At 44.3% G+C, this 23,502-nt stretch overlaps 1 protein-coding gene across 1 annotated transcript; it reads right to left on the bottom strand.

The window, feature by feature from the left end:
* Positions 1-564: 564 nt before the first annotated feature.
* elp1 (elongator complex protein 1) lies at positions 565-23,294 on the bottom strand. Its single transcript, XM_087137249.1, has 26 exons — positions 23,142-23,294; positions 20,770-20,969; positions 20,007-20,159; positions 19,234-19,315; positions 17,422-17,502; positions 15,846-16,031; positions 15,232-15,322; positions 14,511-14,634; positions 13,827-13,929; positions 12,884-13,114; positions 11,703-11,873; positions 11,443-11,548; positions 10,666-10,845; positions 9,642-9,810; positions 8,871-9,027; positions 8,105-8,364; positions 7,266-7,483; positions 6,608-6,872; positions 6,286-6,510; positions 5,936-6,137; positions 5,110-5,234; positions 4,838-4,898; positions 4,211-4,460; positions 3,627-3,754; positions 3,269-3,429; positions 565-2,827 (listed from the first exon to the last, which is right to left on the bottom strand). The coding sequence occupies exons 2-26, from the start codon at positions 20,920-20,922 to the stop codon at positions 2,663-2,665; spliced, it is 4,047 nt and encodes a 1,348-aa protein (XP_086993375.1). The 5' UTR covers positions 20,923-20,969; positions 23,142-23,294; the 3' UTR covers positions 565-2,662.
* Between the last annotated feature and the right edge of the window lie 208 nt (positions 23,295-23,502).

Genomic DNA, 23,502 nt, shown 5'->3' with positions numbered 1-23,502 from the left:
TCTAGCTTTTGATCGTCATTACAAAGAGCTGGTTCTCCAAAGATATTGAAAGCGAGAGCTAGTTGTGTACGGTTTCAAACAAACCCGTGATTCAAATCCTTGTCATTCCGAAAGTGGAAGGCCGCATGCAGTAAACCATCCACTTGCCTCTGTGGTCGTGCTGTATGGGGCTCCAAAGTTTTCCTCTAACCTTTTGAGCTCTGTGAACAAATTTCGTGTGGGCCGTGTATCACGCTAAAACTGTGTTCTGGAGTGTTACGAAAGCCAAATGCAGTTCTGCCCAGGGCCAGTTTATATCTTTTATTGTTCGCAGAGAGTACAATATGATAGACACCAAGAGAAGAAAGATTAGGTGGCAGTCGGAATTGAAAATTAGGAATTTGTATTGTTTGTGCTTATATTGACATTGTTACACCATAAAAGCCTACACATTCTTCAGCTTAGTTTTGAGTACTTCGATGGACGAGTGGTTTTGTTTTCCGACTTTGGAAGTTTTAGTATGTTTTTTGAGTCTTCAAAACTTAACAGCCAGGAAAAAGACAGCAAAAAGAGTTAGTGCCGACATCAAGTGGACAATAAGCAGCCTTTTAATAAGCTAAGACAATGAAAAATATTTGATTTACTTTAATTTACTACATTTTCTGAGGCAAGGGCCTCATATTTTTGTACACTGGTTGTACTGGGAACTTGTACAGTTCTAAGATAAAACCAAAAAATACCACAGAAAACCTAATCTAAGGGTCGGCCTTAACAACTGCACAGGTTTTTGTTTTTAACAAGGGGAGTGGCATGGGGTGACATGGTCACCTTTGCAATCCGACAGACATGGGTGTGAATTGATGTACTATGCTGCATCACTCACGACCTGGCCACGACCTGAAGTGTCTGGCTCAAGCATGAAGCTACGCCGACAATCAGAACTTTCATTCTATATTAATATTTCTAGTAATACACACAGCTGATTTGTTATTGCAGGTGGAAAGTCAAACCATGTGACACATAAGTTAGTGGACACTTGTCGCGTGGGATTTTAAATTGGTGTGCTTTGACTGGGCTATTTATGTAACAAAGATTCTTTCTCACATCTGCTCTTATTTACAAGTTGGCAAAAAGCATACTGTGTATATTATGACTACTTGTACATTTCTCTTAAACAGAGGTCTGTGTGTTCTAATTGAGACAAGTTACTCTTGGTAACCCCACACCCCAAAACACACACACGCTTGTTTTACATAGTGATCAGGACATTTCTTGGTTCTCCTGTGGTTAGGGTAAATGCTCCTTTTTCTCAAACTAGGATAACTCCTCCGAGCTGGATTTTTGATGATGATTTCCTGGACTGTTCCTCTTCATTTTGCCATAATAACCTTGACCCCAAAATGCCTCTGAAACTGTTTTTCAGAGAGGAGAAAACATTGTGTGGGCGTGTGCGAGTCCACACAATGCCATCGTACCCTGCATTATGAGGACTTCTTTTGTGCAGAGGTCTACACTGTATACGACGTGCCTGTACACTGCTATTAAGGTTCATGTACACGTAGCGGTTCTTTCCTTAGCTTTCACCTCTGTGGCCTGGGTTCGATTCCCAACTCAGTCCACATGAGGATTGGGTTTCCAGTCCCTACCTGATTCTGTGGGTTTTACCCTGTATATTCCTCTGGGGTTTTCCTCCCACCTCTAAAACTGTAACTGCTTCGCATTATCTAATTTCCACAGGTTTCTTCAGACGAGCGAGCTACAATGGCTGGGCGCATCTGAGGAATCCTTGGTGTCATTGCCAGAAATGTGTGATGAAAGTGAGTCTGACAAAATAGCAAAAAGGCCGAGTCCATGTTCTGCAGCGTACATGTAGTTCACAGACTTCTGTCCTGCTATACGCAGTGCGAGTATTCCAATTCAAATATTTGTTTCGTGAACAGTGTAAATTGAACTTGAAAAAACAAAATGGTGGCAGTGGAAGCATTTTGGCTATCAACATCTTATCCCTTGAACTGTCGTTAATTTTGCCCTGATGTTAATCTCCGAGCGCTGTTTCAAGGATGATGACCAAGAGCTTATAGGACTAATCCTGCTGGGGATTTTTCACGGATTTCTAACCGTACAACACTGGCATAAAGATAATTAGGTTAAAGGTCTCAGCACCTATCAGTGCCCGTGCTGACAACAGTTAGGGAGGTGGTCAGATTTTCACGGTTGGCTGAACAAAGGACATTTCTCAGGTCCATTTCATGGACAACTAATCCCTTCAGTGTGCTGATAATGCCATTGAAAAAATGTTGGTTCAAGGTAAATCCGGGGGGGGGTTGGGGGAAAGGTACATTACTCTATTTTTAAAGGATCAAGATGTTCATTGCGCTTGCCTTGAAAGCCTAACAAATGGGAAAGCCTTAACGAGTTGAAGATGTTACATGTGGCACAATGGCGTCCGAACCTTCTTTTATTTCCATATGCCATGGTTTTCCTCCTCAAAGGAACCCAAAATAACAGTCTGCTTCCATTTTGCTATCTATCCTGATGGCATCATTTTAGAAAGTAAATGATTATTTCCATGCATGCACAGACTCTCATGCCAATTATTTTTCCAAGGAGGCTGACGTGTCACTTAGCTGAAAGGTGGATTTACAGAGGCCACCAAGGAGTTGTTTCTGTGCTGCGCTTTGTTTCACCTCGGCTCAAGCATGTGCAGTCGCCACTTGTCATCTTTGCTCAGCTTTGGGGGGACGAAGAGGACCATGTCATCAGGGGAGGTCAAGGAGGATGGGGCAGCGAAACCCGGGCCAGTCATGGAGGCGGCGATGGTGTTGGAGGTGAACTGTGGGCCAAAACCCTACGAGGTACGTTACAGAAGAGAAAGACACAGTAGAAACTTACTTTAAATGCATTATCTAATTACACCCCCCACACAATCAAATATCATAATATGAAATATTTGTGGTAGCAAGAGAGGCAAAAGCGACGCGGGCTAGCTCCGCCCACAGATCGGTCTTATGTCACTCACAACTACCTATACATAGAAAACAAGGAAAAAATATTGCACAGAATCCAAACCGTTAGCCCTCCTGTAATTTGGACTGAGATATCCTTTTACAAAATCTATTCTCTTGTGTAGGATGCCGCACAGGGAGGCTCACTAAATAGTGCCACCAAAAAAGATGGACGCACAATTTCAAAACTAGTCTTACAATATCATGGGCACTTAAAATTTGCCGATGTTTTGCTGCTCGCTATGATCACGAGTACATGCACTCAAGTACATCAAATTCCGTACCGTAGTTGTCCCTGACAAGGGCTGGGGGATTTTGCTCGTCCATATCTCTGTGCGGCCTGCCTCTAAGGTCTTTATTGCATCTAGCATGGCTTGCTGAAGCTGCTGGGCCTCCTCCTTGAGGTCAAACATTACCAACATCGGAAGAAGCTGTCCAACATCACCTTTAAAGACAAAGATAAAATCAAGGAGAAACTGTCGCAGAGAAAAATCCAAATTGGTATTCTAAACAGGTGTTTGTGTAATCTGCATCCTAATTTTGTTTGTCATCATGTAGTGACGAGCACATTTATAAACCCTCTGAGCCAGTGAATATGCTTCATAATCTAGTTGTATTAACGTTCTGGCAACATTTTGTTACCTTTGAGTTGATCCACATTCTTGAAGATTTCTATCAGTGCCTCCAGCAAGGCTAGGTCCTCGTGCTTACTTCCCTCCTTCAGACTTCGCTTCTTCTGTTCGGCTTTTCGCCGATTCTTCCTAGACCGCCTGGACAATGTGAGAAGCAGAAAAACTCAAAAACTGCATCAGGATTTGTTCAAATCCAGCCAGGGTGAATGACGACATGAATTCGCGATGTCTTATCACAAACTTGCACTGCGAATTCGCATAAGTTGAACATATTTCGATGCCAGCGAATTTCGGTGTGATATTTTCATGATGTCAAACTCACTTCACATTCTCATCAAGTGTGAATTAGCCTTGAAAGGTGCTGCAGAAGTTCTTCGCAAACCTGGGGATGAATTTACGAAACTCTAATGTGTGCATTCTTCCTGCTGTGATTTTGTATCGTTGGAGAACGAGCAGATAGCACTATCAAGGAAAATCTAACTTCAGCACAGATAAGGGAAACATGTCCTCAGGAAAGACTTGTGAAAATCGATCTTGCCAAAATGTTTAATTCCGAGAAGAATTTGCTCATTATTAGAGATTCTTTCTGCATACCCAGAGGTTTTGCTGCTGGCTGTGCCCGTGCTGTACGTGCTACTGGTGGAGCCAAAACTGGAGACAGATCCCAGGGCACTACCCCCGACGCTGCTGGTGTCCGAGTACAGGTCTGCGTCCACGTTGTCGTAGTCGGCGCCCTCCTCTTGCTCTTGTCGCAGCTTGTTCTCTCTCATGACGGCGAGGCGTCTCTGGTGCCTGTCGAAAGTTGCCAGGAAATTTTCCAGGGCTGCCTGTGTGCTGCTACATCCTGATATGCGAAGAAGGCAAACCCTCCACCGTCAAATGCAATAATCGCCAATTCACATTGACCAGTTTATGCCCAATGATGTAAATAAGCAAGGATTTCTCTGCACTGGTTGCCTAGAGGACATTTAAACATGATGTAAAAATTTCTGTAAGCAGTTAGTGGATGATATCTGTTATCGCCTCCATGCTGGAACGATTCCCATTAAGTTTGTCCAGGCTTAACTCCTCCATGAAGGAAGCTCATCCTACCAAAATGTTATGCTCCCTTAGCCAGAGAAATTAACGAAAGATTTAATGACAACGAAGGGCTTATATCACTCAGAAAAAGTCACACATAAGTCCTTATACATCATTCCATCTACTGAACTGGCCACTTACTCTCCAAAAGTGCTGGCTTAAGATGGGTTTCAATGATATCTTCTCTCTTGTACTTGTACATCTGCAACAAAAAAGCATACCTCCAAATGAATACTCACAATTTCAAATGCATACTTTGGCAAACATTTCTTTGGGTTTTCTCATCTTTTTTTATTAGAAACTCAAACTGGTTGCGCGAGTGAACCAGTGCTCCAACAACAGGACCATCGTCGCTCTCTAAGAACACACCCTCTCTTGACCCAGAGGGGATTGGGTGATGCTGTTTCGCTCACCAGTCTTAGAGACTCTGCCCACTGGCATCCGCTAATGAGCGTGCTGATCGCTTCCTCCATGTCGTCGGCGTACTCCACCAGGACACTGGCTGCTTCCGAGTGCCTTCTGTGTCCCGACAGATATGCTGAGGATTTGTACAACACAAAACATTTTACAAACCTCACAGGTGATCCACTACGTGAAAGCAAGTCACAATTCACTGGTATTTTCGAGATGCAGATCTTTAAAAAGAATCCCTAACAATAAGAGCCCTCAATATCTGCTGCTAGCATTATATCTATTTTCACCTTGACAACAAACTCAGTGACACATCAAATCAAAGAACTCTGTTTATTCTTTCGAGTACAGCCTAGAAAATCAAAAGTCGCTCTTGTGAAATCTGAATCATGTTGACAGCTCACTATGGGTCACATCATGACAAACTTCACCAAGCTGGCTAAGGAATCGTCTCAGATTTGGAACATTCTATTGAGATTGTAGAACATTGGGAGTTCCCTCTAGAGAATTCGCAGTGTTGCCACAAGGAACTGGCCGTTCCTGAGTAAGACATGCAAGGGCTTGACCACTATTCCCATGATCAGACGGAACACAAGTATCAACTACTTTCTAACAACTTAAGTTGGAAAAGAATCCTCCACAACAGTACTTGGAAAGTGGTCAAATTACTCTTTTGATGTTTCAAGCAGTTTGACTAGTCAATTGTCACACATAGTTGGTGCATGAAAAGGGGTCAGTATCATGAATAGAACTCAACAATGGAAGGGCAAGTGTCCAACTGTATGATTAATTATTTTTATATCGATGCCATTCAAGAGGGCTCTCTACCTGCCAATTTTCTAGCTGTTTCCCCCAGCTTGTCTGGTGTGTAATTCAACCGAGTCGCCATACAGAAGGCCTGCCGCCATTGGCCACACTTTGTGTGCATCTCTAAGGCCTTCTCCCATTGGCAGCAGAGAGTGAAGATTAGGGCTGCATCTGCATGGCGGTGTTCGCTCTGAAGGTAGTTGCCATATGCAGTCCCGACGGCCTGGACGCAAAAGCAAAAGTGGTGCAATTCTGGCCGTCAATTTTGGTACCAGTCGCCTCCCATAACCATGGATGGTATCATTTTTGGCTAAAAATTTTGACTTTCAGATATGGAAAGATACAGGGGCCAGCACAGCACTCCCACCCACCTCATATCTCTCCGATCCCCGCTCGAAAAGCTGCATCGCCTCGCTGTACAGCTGATGCTCCGTCACCAGGCTCATGCACTCGGCGAAGCGTTCGTCTCCGGGGCAGGCGCTGATGTGCCGCAGCGCCTTGCTGTAGCGTCGCAGGTGCTTGTCGATTGAGTAGCACTGGTAGTTGATCTCCAGTTTACGGAGCTGGTTCAGGAACGGGAGGTACTCCTTGGGATCCTGATGAAATAAGTTTGCCCCCCCCAAAAAAAACCTTTAAATTGCTTTCTTTTTTGTATAAGAGTGTTGTTTTGGTTACAGATTTGTGGTGACAAACCTTTTGTGACTTTTCCGCCACCATCAGGACCAGCTTGAAGTCATAGGTTCCCAAGGCCATGTCGAAGAGTTCGTTAACATCCACCAGCAGGATCAGGTACCGCAGGGCCTCGTCAGTGGAGGGGCTATCATCGCTACCTGAGCCCGGGATCTGGCCGTCCCTTGCTGTTGGTGTGCCTTTTGATAGCTCCTGGATCCTCTGCAAGGCGACCTCCAGTTCCGGTCTGGTCTTCTTGACGTGGGCTGTCAGCACCGACAGGAAGAATCTACGATGGGGAGAAAGATTGTGACACTTCAACTAGTACAAGGAAGGGAACCCACTCCCAAAGATCTCGGCTGTCCCTACACTGATCTTTTTGAAAATTGACAGCCAAGTAAAATTACATCTTTTGAGTTTTAATGTTTATTTTCAAACAAAGTTGAGTCTTCACTGATCATTATTTTATGTACGGTGAGTGACACATGATGATGGACAGACTAGTGGGAATTCGGATCATAGATATGCATGAAATATCAACTTTTTAAATCAGCTTGAACTTTAAGGCAAACAAATGTCAAAAGCAACATGACAAAAGCAACATGTCAACATGTCAAAAGCAACATGCCAACAGCAACATGTTCAAAGCAACATGACAAAAGCAACATAACAAAAGCCATACTTTTGCGGGTTGATTTTATCCAAACTTTCCCGCACTGCATCGCACACTGTGTCCACTTTGTTCCCCCTGGCCGTTCCGGCCGCCTCGGATCTCCGCTGGTATGCGGCCGAATACAACGTCTGCGTGGTGTCTTCCTCCTTGAGATCAGCCAGGAAAAGGTTCAGGCTGGTGACAGAGTCAAGCTGCCTGACAAACAGGTCAATGTTACTGAGGAAAGCCTGTGTGTGCAAAATGAAAAACAAGCAGACACATCTCTGACACGATCACCTCTGTGGATAAAACATCTCAACAAGAATATCTTGAAGTGTTTGAGTACAAGGTCTTACGATGAAAAAGGAAACCCACCAAGGCAAATGTGAGCCAGTTCGGGGGTTCCTTCAGCACATGCCCAAAATGTAGTGCGTCGGAAGTCTTTCGGACGTGTGAGCGAGGTCTTCCCTATCAGTGCAGCCCTACTCATAGCTGTGGTTCGTTCCTGAATGACTTTTGGGGGGGGGGCAAAATACCGGGCTGGCTCATCGGTACAGTTTTACCATGAAGTAGCACTGACAACTTATTCAAGGACACCTTAGATGCTTGTTTCTGGTCACTTATAACGGTTTTTTGTTGCCTCGAATATGGCCTGTAAAACCTCCCGGCACAACTTGTGAACTCATGTAACAATTGTCAGCTTGCCTGTGCATCAAGACATTCAAGTTAATATCGGAATTACATGATTTCACTCGTCTATTCAATGTTTCCTTCACATTTTCATTCAGCATGGCCCAATCAGGCAGTAAGTAGGAGTGCTTTTAGTCTAGGAAGCTAAGTCTTGTTGACAAATTAAAATAATGCACTACCTTTGGGTTGTGGTCGTAAAATAAGTTCCAGTTGATGCGGTGCCTCTTCATGACCAAGAAGGCCTCCTGGTACTTCAGGCTGTCTAAGAGTTTCTTGATGGCGGACAGCACCAGAGCCCTCGGGTGGATTGTCTCGAGATTGCCCCGCGGCATCTGCAGGATAACCTTGGTGTCACCGGGGATGACCGTGACGATGCGCGAGCCTCTCTCAATGCGCCGGACGCTTTCGTCTATGGACGTGGTAACTGCGGTGACCAGGTCTGGAAGGATAGTTAGGGGAGAGGGTTGACAGACGAAGGACCTGGACTCATAATACCGTAGTCGACATCCAGGGGTACTAGAAACCCAGTCAAAATACGGAGCGAAAAAGGTACACCGTTGCTCACAACATCAGACATTTTCCAGCCACTTTTGGTGTTTTTCCAACCAAAAGCAGATTTGGCCAGACAAAATGGCCAAAGAAAATGTAACGGCAATCTCCACTACCCTCACCTGACTCCCCTTGAAGTTCTTTCTGATATCATAAAGTTGGGAGTCTTTTGCGCTGCATTGACAAATCCAGCAACATTTCAATGGCCATCTCTGGTGGCACCAATTGATGGTAAAAAAAGCACTGCATCGAGGTTTGTTCTGAAAAACTGTTATGGAACAGTGGATCCATGCAATAGTTATCATAGAGCTTACCGCCACTGACTTGAGGCCATGGCAAATGACAAGCAACAGCGATACCGTGGTCATCGGATTCATCTGCAAAGAATTTTCCTACCTTTGGCGTCGGACTTGAGGCTGATGCAGCGGAGAGTGTGGCTGTGTGTCGTCAGCAGGAGGTACTCGTCCTGCACGGCAAACGAGGTGCAGTTGGAGGCAAACTCTGTCTGGTTGACGTAGAAGCGATACCTCTCCGTCAACCCTAGCACAACTTCCTACAGGGAGAAAAAGATTTCAAATTAGAGCCTTCCAGGGCAAATCTGGGTGCACACGATGGTTGGCTCACAAGTCCATTGCTTTTTAACACGCCCAATCTGATTAAAACTCTAATGTCCCGAGTTGTTCTTGCTCACAATATGCTGTTGGCAACAACTGTCGTGGTGTACATGGTCAATGACATCTCACACAAATATTTTAACATGAATGGTTCTCTCCATACTGATAAATAAAAATCTGCGATCAATAACCGGCAGTTTGACTATGCTCCAGGGCCAGGTTCCAAATGGTCAACTTAGACGGTCCAAACCATCTACTGTTTGAGCGGCGTTCATCAAACGACAGTTAATAATTGTAGTCATCGCTCAATCTGCACGTTAGTTTCTCACTTTTCTTATGTGGTCACACGAGACGGTTGGGGCACGACTGATATACAGTGCTGAGCAAACGTTTACATACACTTCAGCAGATTACTGTTGCCTTCCATTTATACCTCTACTCTCCACAACAATCCATTCCATTAATTTTTTGTATGGGCAGTCACTCTGACAATAAAGAGGGCATCCTGTACACATTGGCCGTCAACAAGATAAGGACTAGTGAAAATTCACACCTGTCCGCCCATGCAGCACAGCGCCATGTGAGCGCACGGCTGGGGTAGTCTGACCATGGGCTCATTGTCTGGAGTGATCACACTGCCATCCACTAGCTGTACGGCCACCGTCTGGGTCAGAGGGTTGACGCAGACTCTGTAAACCTGGCCAAAGATGGTGCTCTGAGATCTGGGTTAAAGGGGAAAGCATACAGACGTTAACTGCCACATTGATATGACCTTCACAAAACACAGAGTGCAATATTGGTAATGCGTTGTGGGCCTGACAACACAAGGTTTATACTGGCAATTTTGACCATGCCTGTGTAATGCTACACCTGTCAAGCTCTGATATGGTTGCCAATCAACTCTCTGTGAAGCAGGGTTGAGATTTGGTGGCCACAATTTTGAGGTCATCTCAAAAATGGCAGCATGAACACAAGACCAATCGATTCAACTTGGAATGGGCAAAATTGACCTCAACATGTACAACCAAAATACAGGTATTTGACTGTTAGGGTCAGCATGGGCATGTTTTCACGACCCACGACTAGGAACATGTTTGTGACGTCAGAGCGATTGCTAGCAACATGCTTCAGGTTCCACCAAAAAGCATGCAGCTAGTAATGGTTTTGTCATCCAACTCAGAGTACTAGGCAGCAGACGTCAGCATTGGCAAGCATCGTTTTCACTCAATATTCAACACGTGTCTTAATTACCACTGCTACTCCCTGTTTTTCACCAAAGTTGGATTTGCTCCATGTAACAACAGATGAGCGTAAAAATAATTCATTACTTCATGAGATGGCCTAAACAGTGGTTGTGTTCTACCATTTTGAACGGCCGATGAACCGAACTCAAATCTTCGATCATGGTTCAGTCGGAACAGTGATCTCACACAGCGATGTGGTGACAATGCACAACCAATGTCCACAGCAGAAACATGCTTCTTGTCACGGTCGCAAACACATGCCGCTGGCCACAGCGTGCTGATACTGACTTGTGCTACCATTCCACCAAAAGCTCAATTTGTTCTTATGCGTACTCGACACACAGCTTTGTGGTCTCAGAATCGTCCTCGGAGAGACTTATCCGATGCAGTGTGCTTCCAACGCCACCGGGGTCTGACGAGACGACAAGAAACGTCTGGTTGCTGACCCACTGTAGATGATGATACTGTGAGGGATAGGTCGGCACTAAGGGGCTACCAGACTCGTCATCAATGCTAGAAAGCACAAGACAAGTGACCAAAATATATACACGCAAACAAAATGGCATCTTCTTGACAAAAAATTGTGTGCACTCAATTCATGACTCCAGTAAATATCAAGCTTGAGTACTTATATTGCATGTTTATCGTTTGTACATTCTCGTGCTCCGTCTAAGGTGGAATCATGATTTTACGCAACATAACTGGCTCTGAAGAGACTCATGATTAGATCAAAATATTGTTCTAGTGTTCATTTCTACTTGGTCCTCGATCAAAGAGATGCCAGTCAAAATTCCAGGCTGTCGTCACATATTCAAATCAATGTCAATCCTACCGCAGATGTTAGCTGATTCGACAAAATGGACCTTCAGTTTCAGTAATTCTATTTCAGTAAGCACTGGCAAGAGCAAACTGAGCTCTCACTTTCGATGTACTGCTCAGTTCGGTGGACATCATGCAGGTGAAAAGTGACAAAAGCTCTTATTGATCAGATCCTTGCAAAAGCCAGTAAGTCAGGCAACTGCCGTACCAACTCATGTTGTTTGGGTCAGTTTAGGTCAGAAAGTATGCTACAAGGCCAGTCAGAGAGGCCAAATCCGGCAAGTCGCTTACCAAAGAACCGCTCTCAGAGTCAGTGGGGTCGTCATTGCTCGGAAGCCGTTACCCCCCGCCGCGACTAACTGAACACTCGCATCAATGCTAGATGGTTGGTTCTCTTCTGCACGAAAACGCCAAAATAATATACAAACCAAAATGCATGTGAGTCGTGCCACAGTGTCATCCAATTCCAACACTGTTGTTCAAGCTGAACATACTAACGCTCTTTCCTTTCAATACAACATAGGGTACTAGACTGATAAAGTCAGCCTTACCTGGTTTGATATAAATGGCAACTCTTCCATCATTCAACAGGGCAGCCATGCGGTTGCTGTTAGGAAGCGGAGCAAAGCACACTTGATTGACAGGCTTCGGTAGGTGTATGGAGTAGGCGGACATTGGCGGGGGAACCACCATTGCTCTGAATGGTGTCATCAAGATTTTATCTGTCAGTAAAAAAAATCATCAGATCATCTTATTCTAAAGGTTCATATATAAAGTTTCTACCTCTGTGCATCACAAACCACAAAGCAATGGGAGGCCTGTGAAAGTCTTTCCAAGATATACTAGTAGATACGGGTTTTTCAGAAAATTCCTGAAATTTCTTGACATAGACAGATATCAAATTACTAGGGTGCTTAAGTTCTTGTTCTCCAGAGCAAAGAAAGTTTGACGCTAAGTGTGGGTTACAAAATGTTTCGAAAACTTTCCCATACCAATTAAACGTTTAAACGTCTCACCCTTACCACGGTGTCATTGACAACTCTAAGCACAACAGATTGCATCCAATGCAAATAGTTGCCACAAAGTTTCGGTGATGAATTCATGGTATTCCTTTGATACGACCGAGCAGAAAAGTGTTCCGAAAATCAGCTTACATTTGACAGGCATCGCTTACAATAGAAATGAATGCTTGACTGCGTCAATCAAAATGCCAAACCTTTAAAAGGGGCGCTTCCGTTTAAACGTTTGGGAAAATCTGTAAACAAATTTGGAACTTCTCTCGTTTCAATGTGTTACATCCATCGTTCTTTGACGCCATCCTTAGCGAGGATATTTTGAATTCGTGCGCGTGTTTGTATCTGCATAATATAGAATGTGATAGAAAGTACTGTGAAAGCATGCTAAAAGTGCAGTGCACGAGCACAACATACGTCTATAGCACATCTTGTATGACGCTTTGAAAAGTCACAGCAATGCATTTCTGTTGCTTACATAGAGCAAAACAAAGCATTAGTACTGACTGCGCATTTCAGTTTTTGGCAAACTGCTTTGATGACACATTATTCAGAACACAGACGCAGATATTCAAATACCCACACTAGAGCCACAACAAATTTCGAGTTCTCCATGAGCTTGCGCGTAACGTTTAATGAGCTCTTTCCCTAGTAAATGCAATAAAACTGTACAGTTCCAGCATGACACGACCCTCCAGTGATGCATTCTCGACACTAACCTCCGTCGATCACGGCAACGCATGCGTCATCGCTGCAGTCAGTACCCCGGCTGTGGTTGGTTGCCCAGCGCCACGTATACTGCAGGTACCTTCCTGACTGCATCACGACGTGCAGACGGTGCGCGTGCTCCGGGTCCCACTGCACGGCCGCCATCCGGTTACCTTCTCTCACCGCAAAGTCAAGACTCTGCTTGAGGTACCAGTGATAATTCCCTACTGTCCATAACTGGACTGTTGAACAAGAGGAAAAAGGCAAGCACACAATAGACTTGCTATTGACCCACTGGCAAGATTTTATGTAATGGTTAATGAGCCCGTATGCGATACACTTCATTCATCGGTTGGCCATATTGAAATTGAAAGCGAAGCTACCGTAAATCTTCATTTTTTTGAAAGCTGAGAGTAGAAATGCAAGAAACAACATACAATTCATGACAAATCAGTACCTGTCCACTCTACTGAATCATTGCAAATGTGTAATTTAGCATGCCTTAGTGTTGTGAGATTTATGCAAAATATTGAAAGTGAGGCTTGGAATGCACATCAATCACAGAATAGTCTGGTGCCATCCTAATCAACAGTTCACAATTTACCTAACAGATTTGGGGAATATGATCAAAATGGTGTCCACGTAGATAACATCTATGGTTAAATTCTAGGGTCATTCGGCTGGGGTTATACTACACATTTCCACTGGTGGGAAATACTCAATTGACGGTCTAACCTTAGTTTCACTTAAAACATTCTCCCTGCTGAATGCAACAAAAATGCAACAGAACTTGCAACATTGGATTGCATTACATAATAGCTAGAGTACAGAGTATACACTAGCCTTGGTACTACGCTCGTACACAGTGTAATTTGCCACTTGTTTTGCCTATTCAATTCCATGGGCTTTATATCTGTTGAACACTGTTGCACTCTCAAAATATTTACACCATACCGTATGAGCGTGGAGCTTGGCCCGATTCCCTGTCACCGGTCACAAGGTCCTCGAGCCACACAGCCATGACGGTGGACTCCGTGTTCCACAGAATCTCACAGACCTGTAGAGAAAAAACACAAACAATTCAAGAGTTTAGGCACGGAAGGGGGGAGGGGCATTCTGGACGGCAACAGTAGAAAACGTTTTTGACTTGAAAAATCTGTTATTACTGCATACGGATTTCCTTCTGGGGTACCAGGAACTGAAGTTCATCTGAATCAAACCAGCCAGCAGACCCAGGCAAGTTCGGTGATCGAGCACAGAGCTGTATACACAGAGAGTAGTACCAGCTTCCGACTTTGGCACCAAAATGGATCTGCATGATGTGTGCAGTACAGCAAGGACCTGTTGTGTGCTAAATGTCCATGTGCGCTGACGCAGAATCCACCATTTTGGTTCCAGCAATTGGGACACTCATGTCGCAACTCTCTCAATACACAGCTCTGATCGAGTGATATTAAGACATCTGCACTAGCAAGGAGGAGATTGTGGGTTAAAGTCCAATCCGAGCGAGCTTATGCCTTTTTTACAAGCCTTCGGACAACGCCAAGTATGCAGAGTTTATAAATGTGTGTCACTGAAGGGCAAAATACCCAAAACAAAGTCAACATCTCTAAAATGCAAAAAGACATCTCAGCGCACCTTAACGGCCGAGGGGTCAAACGGCAGAGTAAATTCGCCATGCCTGAGGCCATTCTTCTCAAAGAAGATGATGTCGTGACGACTCTCGAGTCTTTGACTTGATGCTATCAGGCTTCCAGATGGTCTGCACGGCATGGAGGAAATAGAATCAGGCTTAGAAGAACGGAAGGATCTTTAAGACGACATGCTGATTTTCTTATAATAACTTCACTGTCTATCCATCGTGATCCTGGTAACACTAGTTGTTAAGTCACAACATGGAAGCGATAATTTCGACAGATGAAAAGCATAAGTCAAATTAAAGGGGATCACTCTATTATAAACCCTAAACTGAGAAATCAGTTGAAAATCTGTTGCAGTGAATAAATCCTCATTATATTTCCATATGCAACAGTGGCGTCACTGCACTGAAATTTCGGTGCGTGGGTGGAGACGCCTGGGTGCACAAATTTTTCCGGCGGACATGAGACCCAAGTTAACTGTAGCTGATACATATGCTGAGCACATGTACAGTTCACAGGTTGCAAAAGGCTTTACCTAGTAGTGCAGACCTCTGCTGGGGGTATCCCCCACCTGAAGTTATGTCACAGATTTGTAAATACAGACAATCAAAATTTAGCCAAATGAACCACGCAACACTTGGTTCATTGATGGACCTGTGTCAGAATATCTGATATCACCAACATCACTCGATCGATCAAATCAAATGTTTCACACTCACTTCCAAGATAGTGGCTGCTCCAGGCCGTTCAGGTCTTCGCTGGTGTACTGCAAGATGCAGTCTCGACTCCATACCCTGAGCTTGCGAACTCCTACATCGTTAAAGAATTTGACAGGGCTGTAATCACAGCTTTACCTACATGAAATGACCACAGTGCTAACTTGCTGTGTGAAATGAAGCCTACTGAGCATGCTCCACACTTGCGCTCAAACCTGTACAAATCTGGAAATTTAGCATGGCTTTAGTGCAGCTATTGGCATGTCTGTGTTTCTTCTAAAAACTTGAGCGGAATCTAAACCGACACATCAAGAATCCAAACTCTGTGCAAACAAACTAAAATGTGTTATGTGGTAGATGCTTTTCTCATTTTAGGTTTGTCATCATCAGAGGTTTATAGGTCGTGGAATGATATCAGTGTTGGTAATGGATATAAACATTTGGGTCAGTGTAAAAATGAAAAAAGACACAAATGCACCTTTAAAAATTGAAAATAAGTTGAACTGAAACACAAAGATGCCTTTTCAAGGGTTCTGGTAAAAGCACTGTATTATTGCACAGACCCTTTAAACACATTTGACTGAAAATTTCCATTTCTGCATTTCCTACGGATGTACCTGTGTCCGGACTGACAGCACTGACGGCAAAGAACTGTCCGTCGCCACGCCAACTGATGCGCACTTTCATGTCATCCCAAGCCAGGGCAGGTTTTACTTCCTGGACGGTCCTAACAGCTGCCTGCTTGCCTGCTGTCCCGTGGAACTGTGTTTCTTTCTTCCCCCAACCCACAGTGATCGGTTCATCTGATGGTGGAAAGGCAAAGACAATCAAAATAATAGTCCCCCCTCAACTACTTATCTGTGGCGTAATTTTCGACTGAAAATGTGAATTTTCGGAAAAGGCAACTAACTTTAGTTTATACAGCCAAACATCACAACTGCTGATCCACAAGAGTCAATACGGGCGATTTACAAAAGTGTGCCACCAAGAGTTTGCAACGCGTTGGCCAATCACCTGGTGCCAAATCTGTCGACCCAATGCCCGTTCCGAAGGGTCGCCGAATTTCGTGCATTGTGATTGGCCAACGCGTTGCAGACTCTTGGTGGCCCACTATTGTGAATCGCCCGTATTGAGCAGTATATATAGGGTGTTTCTTGCCGCAATCTTGGTGTCTTTGAACACCACGGGGTATGCCAGTAACCACTTCTTGCCGGGCCCATTTATCCATGTTAAGTCTGCTGGGCTGGGTGATTGTTCATTTTTTTCTGTTTTCAAAATTCTTTAAAAGTTCATAACTTCATTTCCTGGACGTTTACACCCACGCAAATGAATATCTGGTGGCTACTCTAGACTGAGAAACAACATCTATTGACACCCGAGTACTTCAGCCAGGCCACCTAGTAAAAAGAGCCAGATTATACGGTGTTATGTAATTTTCTTTTGTTCCTGAAAGTGGCACAGTGTGCTGCTGACATCTTTTCAATAGGGGCCAGATTAGCGTGCAGCGGTACTGTATCACTCATCACTGAAGCGCTGGAGTGCTTTTGTCCCAGGTGGTAATCCGCTCGAACTGAATGCTGCAAACAGCGGTCTAATCTGACAACTGAAAAAATGTTGGAAATTCCCAGCAGCTCTGTCTTTTGTTCCGATTACAGTCTTTTGTTACAGGGCCCAGTTTCCATTGTCCACTTCCAGGCAGCTCCGTCTGTGCATATAAAGCCAACGTCTCCGAAGCCGGGCTCCTCCGCAGCAGGTGGTTAAAAGCGAACATTACGCGGCAACAATGTTCAAGGTCAATGCACCGTCCACTACCAGAGACTACTTGGACTCTGCGTGTGTGGACAATATAAAAGGGACTGACAGGTTTCGATATCAGCCGCAGGCGAGTCGAGGCATGCCCGACGCTTTAACCATCAGCTTTGCCTATGTACACTGATAGCCAGATTTGGTTTCCACAGACAACTCAAGACCATTACTGTATGTGCACAAGAAATGGGAATCCACAAAGCATGCAGCAAGAGTGCTCATCAACTGCTACTGTGCACAGAAATCAACCAAACGTATTGCCCCGTTCCCCTCCAAAACTGTTACCGAACACTGTAGATTATCTATGTGCCTTCCTCTGTACGGCGATTTAGTGTGAAAGCAGATCGCACACAGGAACCAATATCTTTAGAATGACAGTGCACTTACGCTGTCCAAATTCATGAGGGTGCATTGTGGTCTCGGTGACTGGGTTGAAATCCTTGGTCATCAAGAGCAGAGTGGCTGCTCCTGAGATGAACACAGCAAGGTCAAACAAGGTGAAACACCAGCAAAAATACAGTCATTTGCAAAAGTTTAGGATCACCCACACAAAAGGCATTAACCTGAAGAAAAGCTAAACTTAAACAATCAATCATGGCAACTTATGTTTATTTTCAATGTGTAACCTTAGTATCTTGGTTCAGCTATTTTGACTACATTTCTATGATTTGAAATGTTAACAGTCTAATATTTAGCATGCCCTCCATTTCTGATTGCTTAAACTGGCCTGTTTACCCAAGCTGCCTCACAGACAAAATGTCATACAAGCCCTGCTTTTGCAAAAAATTTCATTCGAATGGGAACATAGCACTACACTGATGTTATGCACCACCGTAAAACATGGGTAATTCCAGAAATTAGGGATCCATATTTTTTCCTGTGTCCCTGTCACATCTGACATATGAGTTGTAACTTCCGAACACATTTTTCTAATTTCCAAGAGTGATGAATTTAATAATGCAAATTACCTGTCAAAAAATTGTAATAGTTTGAAATCAATTCTGGTGATATTTCCATGTCAAATAACAAAGGCCGGTTGTAACAGGGACACAAAAAACCTCACACTTTTGGGCCCCTAATTTCTGGAATTACCCAATGTTAAGTAATCATTCAGTGAGACAATGTAATAGAGGCCCCGTGACAGGGACCTATAAAAATTTAAGGGCCAACAAAATGTCTGATGGCCTACAAACATGCTGAAGGTGAACCACGAAACACAAACTCCAATACTGGTAAACAATGCACATATACAGAAACAATGTCTGACAGAAATGCAACTCATCAGGCATGGCGAAGTAGAGCCTAGCCTACAGAGTGCAGGTGTTAAGGGCCTGCCAAACACTTAAACACCAAATACTGTAATGCGGCTTTCATGGACTGTGTCAACATCTTGTATGGACGCAGATGATATGTTCTCGTCGACGGATATGTATAAACAGCGCAAAGCCGAACTTAACACAGCCTTCAAAGAAAGTTGTTGGCAGTGACCTGCCGAGAGCTACCTTGCTGAAACTTCAATCAAATCAGAAGTGGTGCGGGCTGATGGCACAGCAGCTTATGGACCATCTCAAACTCGTCCGGGACAAGTTGTGGGTGATAACATTGACTTCACCCACAAGAAGCCCTGCATTTGTCCCAGACGAGTACATGGCTGTTTATATTTGGCCTCAGCACACCAACAGGTGGCTCCATATAAGTTGTGCTGTTACAATGTTTACTTCTAGTGTAGGGGACACACAGTGTGACTTTGAGTGCCAAGCCTTGCTCAAAACCCCAGAAGGGGGATGTTATGTAAACAAACTAATTGCTCCATTGCGAGGAGATTGCAGACAAGATGGATAAGAATCCCGCAACTTAACCCTCAACAATGTCCGCAACTTGTCTGCAACTTGTCCTGGATGAATTATGAGATGACTCCTCAGTAACAATGTGCGTTGTTCTCACATTGAGACCCAGACCTGCACTCACCTGTGAGTGCGGGTCTGTCTGAACAGTCGCTTCAGCATATCTTACTGTAGGTGGCAGCCCTATCTACCGACCCCCCCCACGGAACCCTTGGCTTGCGGATGCCTTACAGCGCTTTAGCAAATTGGCCAGGCAACTGCACCTCCCGAGCCCTACACGAGGCGAATGAGGCTCATAAGCTAGAACTCAAAACTCAATGGAAAAGTACCAAAGTGAACAATGTCTATTGCCCACCTGTGGAGAGAACGAGTAACTCTTGGTCCGGACTCCACGTCATGCTGGTCAAACCGCTGTCCACGCTTCCAACACATTCCAGCTGCCAGAGAAAAAAACAAAAATACCTGAAGTACAGTTTCAATCAATGCCTAAATTCCTCCCGCCTGATTGGTGGACCAAGTGGCACATAACTGGGGTGAGTTTTAAAGTTGGGCATCTGGGGGCCCCGCAATTTTTTGGAGGGAGAGGCTGAATGGGTTCATTCACAGCAAAAACACTGAGCAAAGCTGGCTATAACTAGATTTTGTCCTTCCCTAGTTTGTTCCCGCATGCAGCGGACAGCTAATAGCCTGTTTTGGTGGACACTTCTCAAAGAGAGCATTTTTGCTTGACCCTAACCCTTTTCCATCCTTCAAAATCTTCCTGGTGGTTTTGGAGGATTGAGGGAGAATGACAACAAAAGTGCAGCTAATTGCGAAGGATGCACTGTGTCAAGCCTGTGGGGTAGATCTTGTTCTGTTTATGATCAGCCATGCATAGATTAATGCGTTCATGATATGTGAAATCCTCCATACTGCAGCAGGATACCATTCGCACGGTGCATCAACGTTATGACAGGAATCGCCGCAGGATTTTGAAGAATTGAGGCAGTGGGCGCTGCATGTAATTTTTTTGCATGGATAATCGGAGGATTTTGAAGGATTGAGGACGGTGCCAAGCAAAAACGCGAAGGGCGTCAGGGTGAAAGGGTTTCTACATGCGCGGCACATAATCCGTCATTGTCTGAATACCTCACGGGAGATTGTGTTGTAGAGAAGAACGTCTCCTTTGCCTGTGGCCACGCAGACTGACTGTTGGTCGGGCAAATGTTGTATGGCGGTAATAACACTGTCCTCGCCGAGTGGGGCATAGCCTTGTTCAACCAAGGACAGGGTCCAAAGAATCTGCACAAAAAAGGTAAAAGAAAAACAGTTTAGTGCGAACAAAAACCAGTGACATATAAATATCGAAGTCTCTGTGAGAGATTGCAACAACTGGGAAATCACTCCCCCCCCAAAAAAGAAGGAAACAAGAAATGAAGATGGAATTTTACAACAGTCCATGTGAAATGCGTGACTCCAGCACTTTATAACTAGTACTGGTCCCGGTGCCTTGGGGCAAAGAAGGGACTATGGGCCACTGGCGCCTTGGGCCTTCTGAATACTGGTGCCTAGGGTCTATGGAATACTGATGCCTACATGTAGGACCTCATGAACACTGGTGCCTTGGGCCTTCTGAACACTGGTGCCTTGGGCCTTCTGAACACAGGTGCCTAGGGCCTATGGAACATAGGTGCCTACAGCATATTAGTAAGCCAGACCTCTAGAAATTAGAGCAATGGTGTCCAGGGCATACATAGAACTTGTGCCTAGGGTCTAGAGAACACTGGTGCCCAGGGCCTATGATGCACTGGTGCCAAGGGCTTACGGAACACTTTACCTGGCCCTGTGCACTGCACACATACGAAGAAAGTGGCCAAACAGTGGTTAAGCTAAACTTTTTGCCGGTGTGTACCTCTTGAGACTGGGGATCCAGGCATACGACCTTTGACCCTCCTGTAGCCAGGTAAACCCGCCCTGTGTCACAGTCGATACTCAGGCCGTGGCACCCTTCCAAGTCTGATAGCCCATCAATCTGGGAGGAGAGCAACAGCTCCAGGTTACGCATGGTGGCCCTCTATGCTATCCAGAAATATCCAAAGCTATAAGGTATGTCTGTGAATGAACAAGAAAACGGGACAAAAAGGGGCATAAAATGTTGTGATCAGATTCAGCAACAGAAAGTGGTCATTAACGCTCAAGGCTACCTTAACCCTAACACTCCTCAGTCCTCCAACAGGTGAAGGATTCAGGAGGGTTAGGGTTAAAGAGATAGGAATTTATCATCCACTTGAAAAAAGTTGGTTGATCCTCAAACATGTCATAGCTTGGATACATTCAACGTTATTGTGCCACTTTTAATTTTAAGGGAATTTGGGTGCCTTTGTGCATTCACAATTGAACAGAAAATGCCCCCCCAAAGCAACAGTGTCTTGCCATGACATACTGTACCACAGCAACAGTACCATCATTTGCCAGGAAACGAATAAAAGAAATCAGTGATAAAATTTTGAACATCACATGTACACTATTAAGTATTAAAGCAATGAAGATGTCAGACAGTTTTCTCGCATTTAAGAGAAGAAAGTTGCACAAAAACATGAATGTATGTCTTCAACTGGCAAAATCAATGAGAATGTCACTTTTTTTTTTAGCAATGTCCTTCCCGAAATGACCCTTCATTTTTTCTGAAAGGAAGAAGGCAAAAATTGTAATTTTGGCAATGTAATGTAAGGCAGTGATGATTTGACCTGTTCACAGTCCTTTTATTCTGTTGTGCCAGCATGACATAGACCTACAAGCACAGTACATGTACCCAGTGATAAGGATATACATAAATGAGTGGGGGCGCTGCTTATTTGGAACTTATTTTCCTCAATAGAGGGCCTACGCATGAAGTCATGTTGGAGGGCATTTCTTTCTTCCTCTAGGACAGGCTCTAGTAAACCTATTGTGCATTCATTGTCACTGAATCTAAATAACAAACATGTCCTCTGGGAGGGCGCTCCGTGCAGGCCCTCTATAGGAAATTGTGATTAAAATTTGTGTTTTCCCCAGGCTCTAGCTCCTCCAGTTTATTTCCAATTTCAAAATTTTTGAAATATCAAGCAAAGCCAACATTTAATTCATCGAAATAAGGCACAAACAGGAACAAAACTTTTATGGAAATGTGAATTTTAAGCTTATTTTCAAAATCTGCAGTCATATTTGTGTTCGAAGAAATGTCCCTGCTTGAAATCACTTTTTCTTTGCTTGTATCAAAATGTTTCTTTTTAACTTTGGATTTTGAAAATGTTTCTTATAAGCCTTATTGCTAATACAGCACCCATGGGTGATTTTGTACAATGATAGAGAGGCATTGTGGGATGGAAAAAGGAGCAAATGTTACCCCTTTTCCTTCCCACAATGCCTTTCTACCACTGTGCAAAATCACTCATGTGGTATGAGCCATGAGGCTTACGACATCCTCTCCAAGATCTCTTCAAAAAGAAAACCGAAAAAAATGAGTCCCCAAATTTTTGAACCTCTCTGCCAGTGAGTGTCTCTGGAGTCTTACTCTTAGAAACATGAGAAGTGTTACATTAGATACAGTGACAAATCTTCCTCAGCCTCAGGTCATGCTGGTTCCATATGCTTAGGCCTACATCATCATCATGTGCATTGATATTTTACCATGGAATAGGGCCTCGGCCCTACATGTTTTTTTTTTTCCAGATTTGTAGTCCTAGATACCGAGGTGCATTCATGTACACGTAGGTAGGCCTAGGAGTAGGAGATCTAGTTCAGTTGAGTATCACAACAACATTTAAATTTTAGGCCAAGGCCTATCATGATGGGGCTTCACACACTTTACGGGCCTTTAAAAAGGCACAGTGAATCACTTGGAAATGATTGATCACGTCTAACGTTAGTCTGTAGGGATGTTCCAAAATATTAACGCAGAGGACCCTACCTAGCCTACAATCCTGGACAAAATAGTTGGAACACCTTGGGGGAAGCGCGTTGCAAAGATCCCCCTCTCCCCCATTCAAAGTTGCCGTCATTTAATGGACCAAGATTCGGCCTAACCTACCCAATGAGAGGCAACATTGACAGGGGCGAGGGGGGATGCATGTTCCAACGAGATTTGTCCAGGATTGTAGGCCCTGTGCCTCAGACAGTCAAAGACACGCGTTGCTCATTATGATTATGATTCATCGTTCATGATTTCCGTTGTGCCCATTTCAAATGCCCACTGGGATGATGACAAGTGGAGCTTTTCCACGTGCTTCCTTAGTTCGTACTCACCCTCGTCATAACCCTGTAAAAATTCACAGTTTTGATCAACAGATCAACACATTCACGCCCGCTGACACAGCTGATTGACAAATCGAACTCGCTGATCACATGGATATTGCCATCTTGCTAAGTGAAGCCCGCCCTCTTCTGATCAGTGACGTCTTGCTCGAGAATTAACTTAAGGACAGATCGGCAAGTGATTTTTTGCCGATACTGTCCGAGATACCTTACATATTTCTGCATTCTGAACGACTTGACATTTCGCGATCGCAGGCGGGTGCCTCCATTTTTTGTGTTATGAAGGCTTTAATCTCGTCCCCACCAACAACACGGTCGTCACCACGATTTTCCGGGGGGGGGACACGCATAA

This window comes from Acanthaster planci, linkage group LG05, assembly GCF_054643075.1.
Source record: "Acanthaster planci isolate LZ-2023a linkage group LG05, COTS_SCS, whole genome shotgun sequence".
Classification (NCBI taxonomy): domain Eukaryota; kingdom Metazoa; phylum Echinodermata; class Asteroidea; order Valvatida; family Acanthasteridae; genus Acanthaster; species Acanthaster planci.
This window is presented reverse-complemented; position numbering and strand designations above follow the sequence as displayed.